Below are 11,562 nucleotides of genomic sequence, written 5' to 3'. Positions count from 1 at the left end.
CATAGTCACCATTTTTTGCCTTTATAACATACTTACAGCTTATCTCTATTTTTAGCCTGTCTTGAAAATTCCCCCCCAGATGAAAGGATTTTCCTGATTGCTGTCTAAAGGAGTTAGTTTGCTCTTTAGAAGTTACTCAAAAAAGTTTCTGTCCCTAATAAAGCTGCAGAGCAGCATATCTGCCCTGGTGCACTTTGTGTACAGAGCACCACAGCATCTTTTGGGGTTAAAAAGGGTGGATTAGAGCAAAAGAATTGTGTATCTCAAAATGCCTTGATAAAACCAGAATATCCCTGGGCACTTTCTGTTTAAATAGCAGACACTCTCTCCCTGACATTCTTTATTTAGCCTAAAAGGCTTAATATTTAACTCAAAATACCTAACAACTGTGAATGCTAAGCGCCGAGTGTTGTTATATCCTCCAGAAGATACATAAAGCAGTGCTTAAACTCACTGTGACACATTTAGACATGTTTAGCCACCTCTGGACTTAGTGCTTCATTTGAATTAGTAAACCAGTTAGCATGGTGGGAATTTCAGCTGCGTTTTGAAGCAGAAGGCATAGTAAATAGTTCAACGGGAATAACTGGTTTAAACAGGGTATCCACTTGGTACCTGCAGAATGAAATAGCCTTTATTTAGATGCATTTCTTTGTTTTGATCCAGATTAAGGTCTTAATTTGTTCTATCTTTTGTCTAACATTAACTTTGGTTTTGGGATGATTTTCCAATTATATTGGGCCTCAAATCCATGCTAACAATAAAAGTATATTTTATTTCTGGCTTCTGTTCAGAGTCTTACTGCAACTAAAATGGACACACAATATCCATGAAAACCGTTGCCGTTTTATGGCCTCCTTTTTCTAAGCCTTTTTGTTGATCGGTACCATTATAAAAAGCTCCTAAAGGTGTTCTTCGGATGACAGCTGAAGGGGACCGACCCTACTGCGGCTGCCGAGGCTCCGCACCCTCCGTGCCCAGCCCCCCGCGCTGAGCCGCGCCCGCCAAAATCCCTCTGGGGAGCAAGGGGCGTGTTCCGGCGGGGGTAAAGTGCGCGAGGGCGCGCGCCTTGCCTACCGGCCAGCGTTGCGCCTAACGGTAAGCGCGTGCCCCGCCGCCTGCGCGCTTCGCCTCGTCCCAGTCCGCTCTGCGCCATGGCGGAAGGGCTGGAGTCGCTGGAGGCGTGCTTGGAGCGGCACATCCCGCCCGAGGACCTCGCCGAGGTGAAGCGAATCCTCTACGGGGGCGAGACAAGGTGCGCTGCCAGAGCGGGCTCGCCTTCCTCTCCCCCGCGGGTCGGGGGTCGTGTCCCGTCTTCCTTCTCCCCCTTAGGGCTCCGCTGGGATGCCCAGCCCGACAGTGAGCGGGAAACAGTCAGTTTGAAGACTGGTGTGCAGGACACAGGGCTGGGCTGAAAGGAAAAAGAAGGATAGGTCCTGTCGTGCTTGTGGAACTGCACTGGGGGTAGGCTGTGCTGAGGTGATAAGGGTAGTCTGGAGGTAATGCAGATTTGGGTAGCAGGGCAGTAGAGAGGTCATGTGAGAAGGTGGCTGACTGGAACGAAAGTGCAGAGGGGCATAGTCTTGATGGGGACCTGGGGAGGTCATGGCTTCGGAATAAAGGAGCCGGAAAAGAAGGGATCGTGAGGAAAAATATGGTGGAGGGAAAGTGTTTATAATCTGAGGGGTGACAGATAAAAGTTTGTATCTATGTGCTGCTTGATTTCTGTAGCAAGTTATTAGTGACTGGAAATCGCAATTATAGAGCAGGATGCTGAGTTTGCTGCCATGGAGGAGAGCAGCAATATGCCATGAGCTGGCTACGTGTCTGACTGTTCCCTTGTCTGCTAGTTGCATATTGGGGCATGGGAGCTGGGGTAGATGGTGTTTGTGATACTTTTGGTACATTGCATTCAGAGCAGAAAAGGAGAACATCTCATCTTGAAATGTCTTTGTTTCCTGTTCAACCAGAAAACTTAATTTGCCAGCTGCTGCTCTTTCAGCAGCTCAGGAAAGAGCGTTTGAGCTACAGGGCTATGGATTTGAAGCTGCTCCAGAGCAATTGAGAAGGCCACGTATTGTTCGAGTGGGACTGGTACAGAATAAAATTCCACTTTCCACAGATGCAGCAGTGTCAGTCCAGGTACACAAACTGGGATCTGGCTCTTTGTGGGTAACTCCTCTTCTACTGGATTAAGAAATAACACACTTCAGCTGTTGATATTAGAAACTTCATCATGAAATATCTGCTGATTGTCTGGTAATATAAGACCCATCACTGTCTTAATACAGCATGCTGTAAGAAATTCAAATGACACATTCAGTTTTATTGTTTCTCAGAAACATTTCTTGCACTGTGTTTACCTAGTGAATTGCCCAACCTATTTGCAGTTTTTCCAAAGCTAAATATTTAGTCACTGATTTTGTACGTGAAAATCCTTTGCCTCTAAAATGAAGCAGAAAATCGTTTACCTGAAATCAAAAGAGATGGCAATCCATGGAAACCACAGGTGCAGCTCTTGTTTTAATTGAGAAATGTTCCATTATTGGAAAATCCATTAGAGTAAACACAGATTAATAAAACTGTGTTCATTTTTCTTTGTACAGTAGTGAACCACATCTTATTGCAAGATCACCATCATCTCCTTGTATCTTGTACACAAAAGCACTGAGGTGACATATATAGAAACAGCCTCCTAAAAGTACCTTTAAAAAAGCGAAAGAAAATACTACATTTATAAAACCTTCTGAAATGGCAGTTTTGTATAGTGACAGGACAGAACATTTCTGGAGTAATGTGTTTTGAAAAGGTTACCTGTCACAAGTGCAAGTAATTAATTCAGTATATGGTTCAAGTTTGTGGATTCTTTGTAGCATCTGTTAAAAAGACTACCGATTACATTAATGATTTTACCTTATAAATAACTAGTTAACTGTTTCTGTAAATCAGTGTACATTTGTTGAGTTCATAGGTCACTGTTGACTTGTCTTGTGTCCTTTTTTTTTTTCTCCTGAGACCTTAAAGTATCAATGCCAAGTGCTACACCTGTGCTTACCTTGAAGTAGAATACTCAGGAAAAGAAGTACTTTGAAACAATGTTTTTTGACTAGTTAACAAATGCTTTTATGTTTCTTTCTTGATAATAATCTACTTGGCTCTTAGGACAGAGGGATACAGAATATAGTTTGTAGCTAATAACTTTAGAGAGCGTCCAAGATCCATATATGTGAGCAGGATTCGGAGATAACCAAGGAAATGGACTGTCCTTACCTCATAGTTTAAGGTTCTGAATACTTGACTCTGAATTTGCGTTTGCTTAAGCGTTGTTCTGTACGTTGTTTACCCTGCGCAGCAAAATCATAATTTTTGCTGATTCTGTTAAGATTTTTAGCTATTTATGAGTCAGTCAGCAATGAGTTGCCATGTATCTAAATATTGTAACCATGGAATTAGAGTTCTGTTGAATTGCTTTCTCTGTTTTCAACATCTAAATGCTTTTAAAAATCTAACTCTTTCTATTATCAGTGGTCAAGAATGTCAACTTCTTCAGTTATCCCCCCTGAAAGCAATGGGACTAAGTATAGAACAAGATAAACTTAGTGTGAACAAAGCTTGTAAAACCAGGCTATTAATATACGAGTGAGTTAGAACATACAGCTTTTTTTTTAGCATGACACTTCTCGCAATCAGGTGGCTGCACTGCACAGACGAATTGAGGAGATTGTGGAAGTCGCCGCAATATGTGGGGTCAACATTGTTTGTTTCCAGGAGGCTTGGAGTGAGTATTTTCTGTGATTCCTTCTAGGTTGTCAGAGGCCAAGTTCCTTCTATTTTAACAAGTATCCTGTACTAGAAGTATGTCTTGTAAGTAAACAGCAGAGTTCTTCCAAGATATAAAAGCTGACTTTACTGATTTCTAAAGGAAAAAAAACAAAGTCTCAGTTAGCAAAACTGTATGGAAGAAGTATGTGAACTCTGTTACATTGAAGACTGGTATATGCTGCAACAGTGATATTTGTAGGTGTGCTCCTACTTTATGTCATCCTTTGTGATCCTTTCCTCATTTGTTTTCTTCTAAAACATTGAGGGTTTTTTTAGACAGATACTAAATGAAAAAAATACATCTAATTTTAATTAAAATGGAGTCTTTGAGGCTTAACAGAGGCCAAAACCAAAATGAGGGCCCAAGTTGTGAAAACAGGTTATTCACAGAGCGTATACACTAGTGACTGGGCTGTACTTAGTATTTTTACCTCTGATAAGACTTTACTGAGTGCGTTCTTTCTCTTTTACGTTGCTCTGTGTGGGCTCAAAATTCCTTGCCACCGCTAAAAATATTTTTAAATAGCTTTTGCCTTTAAACAAGGAAAACAGTTGAATCATTCTTAAGTGTTTAGTTTTTCATCTGTATTGATGCAAACAGTTTGTGTTTCTTTAGTGACATGAACATTCTTCTGAATTGTGTCTTTTGTTGGGGTTTTCCAGCCATGCCCTTTGCTTTTTGTACAAGAGAGAGGCTTCCTTGGACTGAATTTGCTGAGTCGGCGGAGGATGGGCCAACAACAAAATTCTGTCAAGAGGTAAAAACACAACCAAGCCAGAAACCCCATATGCAGTCTCCAACCTCAGCCCATAGCCATCACTGGTTAGCATGGATTTCTTCTTTATGTACCCTTGCGAAAACTGAAATAAAAACAAATTACTTTTCACCTTGCTTGATAAATACGATGATAGTGAGTGAAGTTGAAATGGACAAAAACAACTGTGGTCAGTATTTAGTTTTTAAACTACTTTGCATTTATAGACTGCCTCGTGCCATGGAAGGCAAATGAAACTGCCCATTTAACTATTCCTGAAATTTACAGGGAAGTAGTGATTCTTCGTACAGATATTTTTAACTTCCATTTAAAAGATGTTTCTTGCCTAGAATAGTTGAGCATTAAACAATGATTGTGCAAAGGTGTGAGGTGAAGAATAGCTGGCCTTTTCTGAACAAGGAACACTTCACATAAATCTTCTGCATCACCCTGTGAAATGGCACAAAATATAGGGAGCTTTTTATGGACCCAAGGAAATCTGTTATTGTCTGGCACTTATTTTTCCAGAGGCTGTTGACTGCAAGGGTGGCAGAGTTTATTTTTGTTTTCTGACTGCTTTTTTTTAGTAAGGTATTTCAGTTATTTTATTTTACAAGTAATTGAAACAACAAAAGACTGTTTTGATGTCAAATTTGCCCAGACTTTGGGCATTTGCTCTGACTTACTCAGATTTTGTAGACAGTATAATATCTTTAGTCTGATCTAGGTCAATTGTGTGTTGCTTCTCACTAGGGAATTAATGACAGCATGGAAGTTTTGGAGAAATAGAAGAAAGAAAAGTGATTTTTTTTTTTTAAATGACTGTTTTCAGCTAACCATAATCTTTCATTGTGGTGTGTCACTTATACAGTATACTAGAATGAATGAATGGGGTGGGATCTATCTCCTCTTATACTTGTGAATAGATAGAGGTTTGCTTTGTAGTTTCACCACTGCCAGTTGGACCTTTTTTTTTCTTGTTGGTACCTTGCATTTCTAGTTGAAGGATTTGGGTGGAAATTTCTCTGTAATGTTTCCATCTGTGATGAAAAACTGTGGTGATGTGGGCGTGCCAGTGTGGGTGAAGCATTAGCTCTTGGTAACAGTCAGAGTAATGTACCAGAGGAAAACTTTTAAAAATCCTTTTTTATGAACAAAGCCTGATAATAATTACTAAATGTTTGTGTATAATAGAAGAATTGTGTTCATTTGTGTAGCTGGCAAAGAAATACAATATGGTTGTGGTGTCTCCAATCCTGGAGCGAGATGAAATACACGGGGGAACTCTGTGGAATACTGCAGTGGTCATTTCTAATTCTGGAGCTGTCCTTGGCAAAAGTAGGAAAAATCACATCCCAAGAATTGGAGATTTCAATGAGGTAAGATGCAGTACTGTGATTATCAAGCTAGTCTTACTTTGCAGTTCTTGTTCATGTCAGCGTGTGTTGTATTAGAGACATATTTGCAGGAAATGTATTTCTAGAAAATGTGGTTCATTAAGTGTCAAATCAGTTTTTCTCAGGTGAAATTAGAGTAAGTTAATTTATCAGGAATGAAGAGTGATGACTCTTAAAGGACAAATAAGACTGAGTCTTTGTCATGTACTCTTCCTTGGCCTGATGGGAACTACAGAAGTATGGAGTATCTTTAAACAAAATTCTGTAAGTCACAGCTTTCTGTTAATTGTGCACGATTGGCTCAGGTAGTCTTTGCATGTGCGCATGTTGAACTTACTTTAATTTGAAAGGCAATTGTTTCATGGTTCAGGTGTTAGCATTATTTATAGTCTTATCTCTGTTTCTCTGTGAGGTTGTCTTGGAAATGACAGTTCTTTTGCTTGTGTTTCTTTGAGCAGAATCCCTTAATTCATTACACTTCTGACTGAATAGCTGGTTTATGGCATCTTCTGTTTCCTAATCACATTTCTTCCACTGAAGCCCCCAGCAGTTTTTAGGGCATCCTTCCGAATTGGCTTCAGAAACTGAACTAGTGGTAAAGACAATGTCAGGAGAAAACTGGTAGATCTGAAATGTGTTTATCCATCCATAGAGTTATCACAAGCAGAAAGATCAGGATTAAAAATTAACTGAGTCTAAAAATACAGTGTCTTGTCTAACTAAATCTCTCCTTGTCAGCTAAAGTGAGTGATTAACAGAGGCATTTCTTCTAAGCACTGTGGGCTGTATACCTGCAGTTGCTTTTGTTCTGTGGCCAAATGCTCCAGTCACTTTACTGAAGCTTCAGAATCCAAAGTGCTTTTTTATTAATTTTAAAAGCTTTCTGTGTCTTGAAACTTAAGTGTTCAAAGACCACTGGAAGTTTTGGCCTGGGTTCCCAGACCTGATCAGACTGGTTTGTGTTTCTTCAGAGGAGGCTGTTGAATAGGTTTCTACACAATGGATTTCTGGCACAGGACTGTCAGTCACCAGTGTTGACTTCTATACTTAACAGTTATTTTCATATTTAATACTGTTTTTTCAGATCTGTCTTTTAGCTAGCAAAACAGTAACTAACAAACCCATGTAAAATGCAAGCACTGATAAAATTAATTTTGGTTGCTTTCCACATTCGTTATTTGTTCCTTGTGTAATCAAACAAAAAATAAATTCCTGTTGCTTGTGCTAAAATATGCTTTCAGTTTTCCAGACAGTATTTCGTGGAGCATCAACAGACTCCAAGAAACTTCTTGTTTCAAGCTATGAAACTGCAATGAAAGGCACCTAAAAAAAATATTTTTACTTATCCATATGAAGTATAAATAGAGTTTCATTAAGAGCTATGCATAATTCATAAAATAAGTTAGTTCTTATAATCCTAAGTGCCAGAATGACCACAAAACAATCGATTTATATCTTGCAGGTATACTGTAATGTTCTGACATTTCTTGTTGTAGCTACCTCTTTATAGAAGCAAGTGGTGTTCACCCAAAACAGTGCTGTCTTTTTAGCCAGTTTTGTTATCAAAGCATTAAGTCCATTCTTCTGAGCTGAGCAATTCTGATGAAGGAACTTTAGAAACCACCAAGACTACAGGGAAGGATTATGTTCATCTCTGTTACTTTAATGTTATTTTCTTTATCAACAAAGTTAACCCGCAAGGAAGGGTTGAATTTGAAATTAGTTTTTGTGGATTGTCTCTGTAGAGCAGCTAGGGAAAGGAGCCTTGTTAAAATCATCCTTGTTGCATCAGTGAGAACTAAATGGAAAGGAAAAAGAGATTGGTTTTTAACTTATTCAGCCATGTGTGGGAGGGCATGTAAATAAACAAAATCAATCCTTCTTGAGACATGGCAGTTTGTTGCTGTGGAGATGATTCTGACCTCTGGTGAGGAATAAAGAAATAGGAACTGATGAATTCCCTGAAGCAACAGCATTTTTGTTTTTCTTCTTGTATTGTAATAAAAGAAGACTGAGAATAGAAGAAAAAATTGAAATGTATTCAATCAGTAGAATTGTTTTGAAAAAGGATTGTGTGAGTGCCCACCACATGGTATGTTCTTTACAGGCATGGAAGGAGAGAAAATCAGTGCCGAAGGGACTCTACAAATTCATGAGACCTGATAATAAATATGAAACATGAGATGTCATTTTTACTGGGTATCCTGAACTCTAGTCCTTCTTGGTTTCAGAAGATGACCCCCCTGTCTCTGTTATGCCATTCTCTTCCACTTAGATGAGTTCCTGGTTTGTTCCCCAGCTGTAACTGTGCTTGCTGTAGGTCTGATGTGGTTCTGCTTCCTTTAGGAACAAAGGCAGTGGTTGTTGCAATGGACAGATAGTTTCAGTAAAAATTGAATTGTTTTACAATCCACCTTTCTTATAAGAGGCACACCCCATTGGATCAGGCCAGTGGATTATGCACCTCGCTTTTCTGCCTCCGAGATCATCACAAAAAGGTACTACTAGGGATAAGTCTGGCCACTCTGCAACTTTTGTACTCCTTGGCAATCATTAGGGATGTTGGGTGGCATGTTGCTGTCTGTTTAATTTCTTATTTGTGGTTCTTTTATCAGTGACTGTCTAATCCTTTCTGAACCTGGTGATAATACCTGGTTTCACAAAAAAGCAGATTTCAGAAGTGCACTGCCTGGTGCCTGAAAAAGTTACTTTGGTTGGAAACAGGTACAAGAGTGTAATTTCAGTCAGTACCCACTACTGCTGCTGCTTTGGAATTTCTGTACTCATCCCCACTGCCTTTGTGATTTTGTAAGTCTCGTTCATAATATCGCCCTCAGTCTTCAGTCTGCAGATTGAAGAGCCTTTTTAGTTGCCTCTCACAAGGGACCTGCCCCTTCATCATTTCAGTTGCCTTTTCTTATTCCATCTCTAGTATATCCTTACTGGGATGCAGACACTAGAATTGGCCAGAGTACTCAAGCCATGAGCGCACAGAATTCTTACAAACCAGCAAAATGATGGTTACTGTTAGGTTTCAATACGCTCCCTGTTGATGTCTGAGATTCTTCTGGGTTGTTGACTACCACTGAGCACTCCGCATATACCCCTTTCTTGTATCTGAGGAGAACCATTTCTGTACCTTTCGTTTAGATTATCTCTGTGAATGTTTGTCTCTCTTGATAGCTGTGAATAATGCCCTGTCCTTCTCTTCACCAGTGTCTTTACAGGAACCAGTGCATTTCTGATTGTTTAGAAATGTTTGATATGATAAGGTGAAAGTTCGCAGCATATGGTAACTGGAATCTTCTAAGCCAACAGTTGGCTCCGGTTTCTTAAAGGACCGTTCTCTAAATCTGTCCTGTGATTTTCCTGGTGATAGTTTCAGCCTTCTGTTTGTTTAGAACAATAGGCATATAGGAAATTTAAATAACCAATCTTAGCTATACACTGATATTTCCTTATAGCATTCATAAAATTACTGCATGTCACTACATAACAGGTGAATGTAAAAGCATTCAGTGTTCTTTAAACGGTGTTCGTCATCTCTCTCTGTAATCAGAATCAAAGGATTGTGATGACTTCGGAAAATTTTCTTATGTGGTGAAAGTACTAAGAGACATGCGTAGCTTGGCAATTTGTGGATCTCTCTTCAGCTTCTGCAGAAGTTTCTAGCATTAATAGAAATGTTTATGTCAAAGTCAGACAGTGCTTAGGTGTAGTATGAGTGAAGGGAAACAGAAAGGGGCTTGAATTTGATCTCAGTAGCCTAAGAGAGCCACTTTTTGCTACATACCCAGTACAGTGCAGCTAAATGAAAGGTGTTTTCCTTGCTCATGATCTAATGACTTGAAGCTGGTAATCAGAATTGAAGTGTCAAAGCAGTGTTGGAGGTATTTCGTTTTGCGTTTTTAAGAGGTCTGCAATTGTGGTTTTTTGTTCATTTTGTTCGTAGTCTACTTACTATATGGAGGGAAATACGGGACATCCAGTGTTTCAGACACAGTTTGGAACAATTGCTGTGAATATCTGCTATGGGCGCCATCACCCTCTGAACTGGCTCATGTTTAGTATGAATGGAGCTGAGATCATCTTTAACCCTTCAGCCACTATTGGAACGCTCAGGTAAGATACAAACTGATTTAAGCTGCTGCAAACTTTCTGGGTTAACTGAACCTCTGAGCCCCTTGCTGGGGCCTCAGGGGCATGTTGCTTCGGTCTTAAAAACCGTATCGCCTCCTTGCTTTGCCTTCACAAAGGAATCTGCATTCTTCACTTGGAGTTTGGGGCTACCAGTCTGCTCGTGGTCACTAATTCTCCTCCAGAACTTACATAGTGCATCTGCAGGTCTTTTGTCTCTGAGAGTGTTAACCAGCATCCAACTGGTGTTCTGAAAACTAATGAGTTTATTTAGATTATCTATGTAAAATTTTTGGTTTATGATAGGCAGTAGTAATTTACTTTGAGGCTTAGCTTGCCAGTTTGTGTCGTTCACCTCGTAGCCAATGAATGTGGTATCAAGTTGCAGTTTTCAGAGCCAAGCTGAGAAACTCTTTTCTCAGAAACATTTTTTTCTTTAACTGCTGGCAATTTTGTGATTATTAGGCTTCTTGAACCAGACTGAACCAGTGTAAACTGTTTCCCTTGAGGTTAATCTTCTGCAGATTGACTTTAATTGTACCCTACTGACTTGATATACCAAAAAAAAAATAGAAAACCAGCCCTGTAAGCTAAGAAAATACACTTCTTAGCTAGACCATAATGATTAATTTGTGGATCAGATGTTGAATAATTTTTGCCTCAACATTATCAGCATCAGTCACAGTTCAGCATAATAACCTTTGAATGTGCCGTGCTTCCAAAGCATTGTCTGACGCAGGCCCTGTATTGCTTGGGATACCGTAATGTGACACTGCATTTCTGCAGAGCCAAATCGGGCCTTTCTTTAGGTAAAAACCTTGTAGAAATGGTTTCAGTTGTTCTTTATGCCACTCTTGACAAAATCACCATGCCTTCCCTTCGTTCTTGTTGTATTCTGCTGTTTGTCATACTACTCAACATTTTCAAATTCCAAATTAGACTATTTGTAAATTGAGGTGTGAGATTCCAGAACATATCCACGCATCAGTTGAACACGTGATAGAACAACTGTGCTTTTTCTTCCCCCCCTGCCCCTCTCTCTCTTACTTATTTACCCCTGGCCCCTGCCCCCCCCATCATGGTAACAGTAGGTTCTGAAAAGTATGTATGACTGGAGAAGGGATGGTAGTTTATGCTTAATTATAAATGTTAATATTTTAACCCATAAGTGGTTAGCTTTGTTACAGGGCAGGGAGTGGACATCTGGCTTTGCAGAATTCCTTGGAACAAAGAAGATTCCTTTGAGTTCAAAAAAAAAAAGTATTTTGGGCTAGCTGAACTGTCTTTGAGTTTCCAGATCCAAAGCTAAGTCTTAGGAAGAGAACAGGAACATATTTCATTGTTACTGATGATATTGCAATACAAGTATAATATCCAGTAGCAAACAAATAAAAAAATAAAGACATATTGATCTCTTATAATACTTACAACACCAAAAATTCTTTCACATT

At 39.5% G+C, this 11,562-nt stretch overlaps 1 protein-coding gene across 1 annotated transcript in view; it reads left to right on the top strand.

The window, feature by feature from the left end:
* The first annotated feature begins 1,154 nt into the window (after positions 1–1,154).
* Positions 1,155–11,562, top strand: part of UPB1 (ureidopropionase, beta) — a 17,268-nt gene continuing 6,860 nt past the window's right edge. The window contains exons 1-6 of the mRNA XM_010183104.1: positions 1,155–1,255; positions 1,971–2,142; positions 3,691–3,778; positions 4,486–4,580; positions 5,795–5,956; positions 9,927–10,096. Coding sequence (XP_010181406.1) covers positions 1,155–1,255; positions 1,971–2,142; positions 3,691–3,778; positions 4,486–4,580; positions 5,795–5,956; positions 9,927–10,096 — 788 coding nt within the window. The remainder of the gene's footprint in view (positions 1,256–1,970; positions 2,143–3,690; positions 3,779–4,485; positions 4,581–5,794; positions 5,957–9,926; positions 10,097–11,562) is intronic.

The sequence above is a fragment of the Mesitornis unicolor genome, unplaced genomic scaffold (assembly GCF_000695765.1).
Source record: "Mesitornis unicolor isolate BGI_N332 unplaced genomic scaffold, ASM69576v1 scaffold1454, whole genome shotgun sequence".
Lineage (NCBI taxonomy): Eukaryota > Metazoa > Chordata > Aves > Mesitornithiformes > Mesitornithidae > Mesitornis > Mesitornis unicolor.
This window is presented reverse-complemented; position numbering and strand designations above follow the sequence as displayed.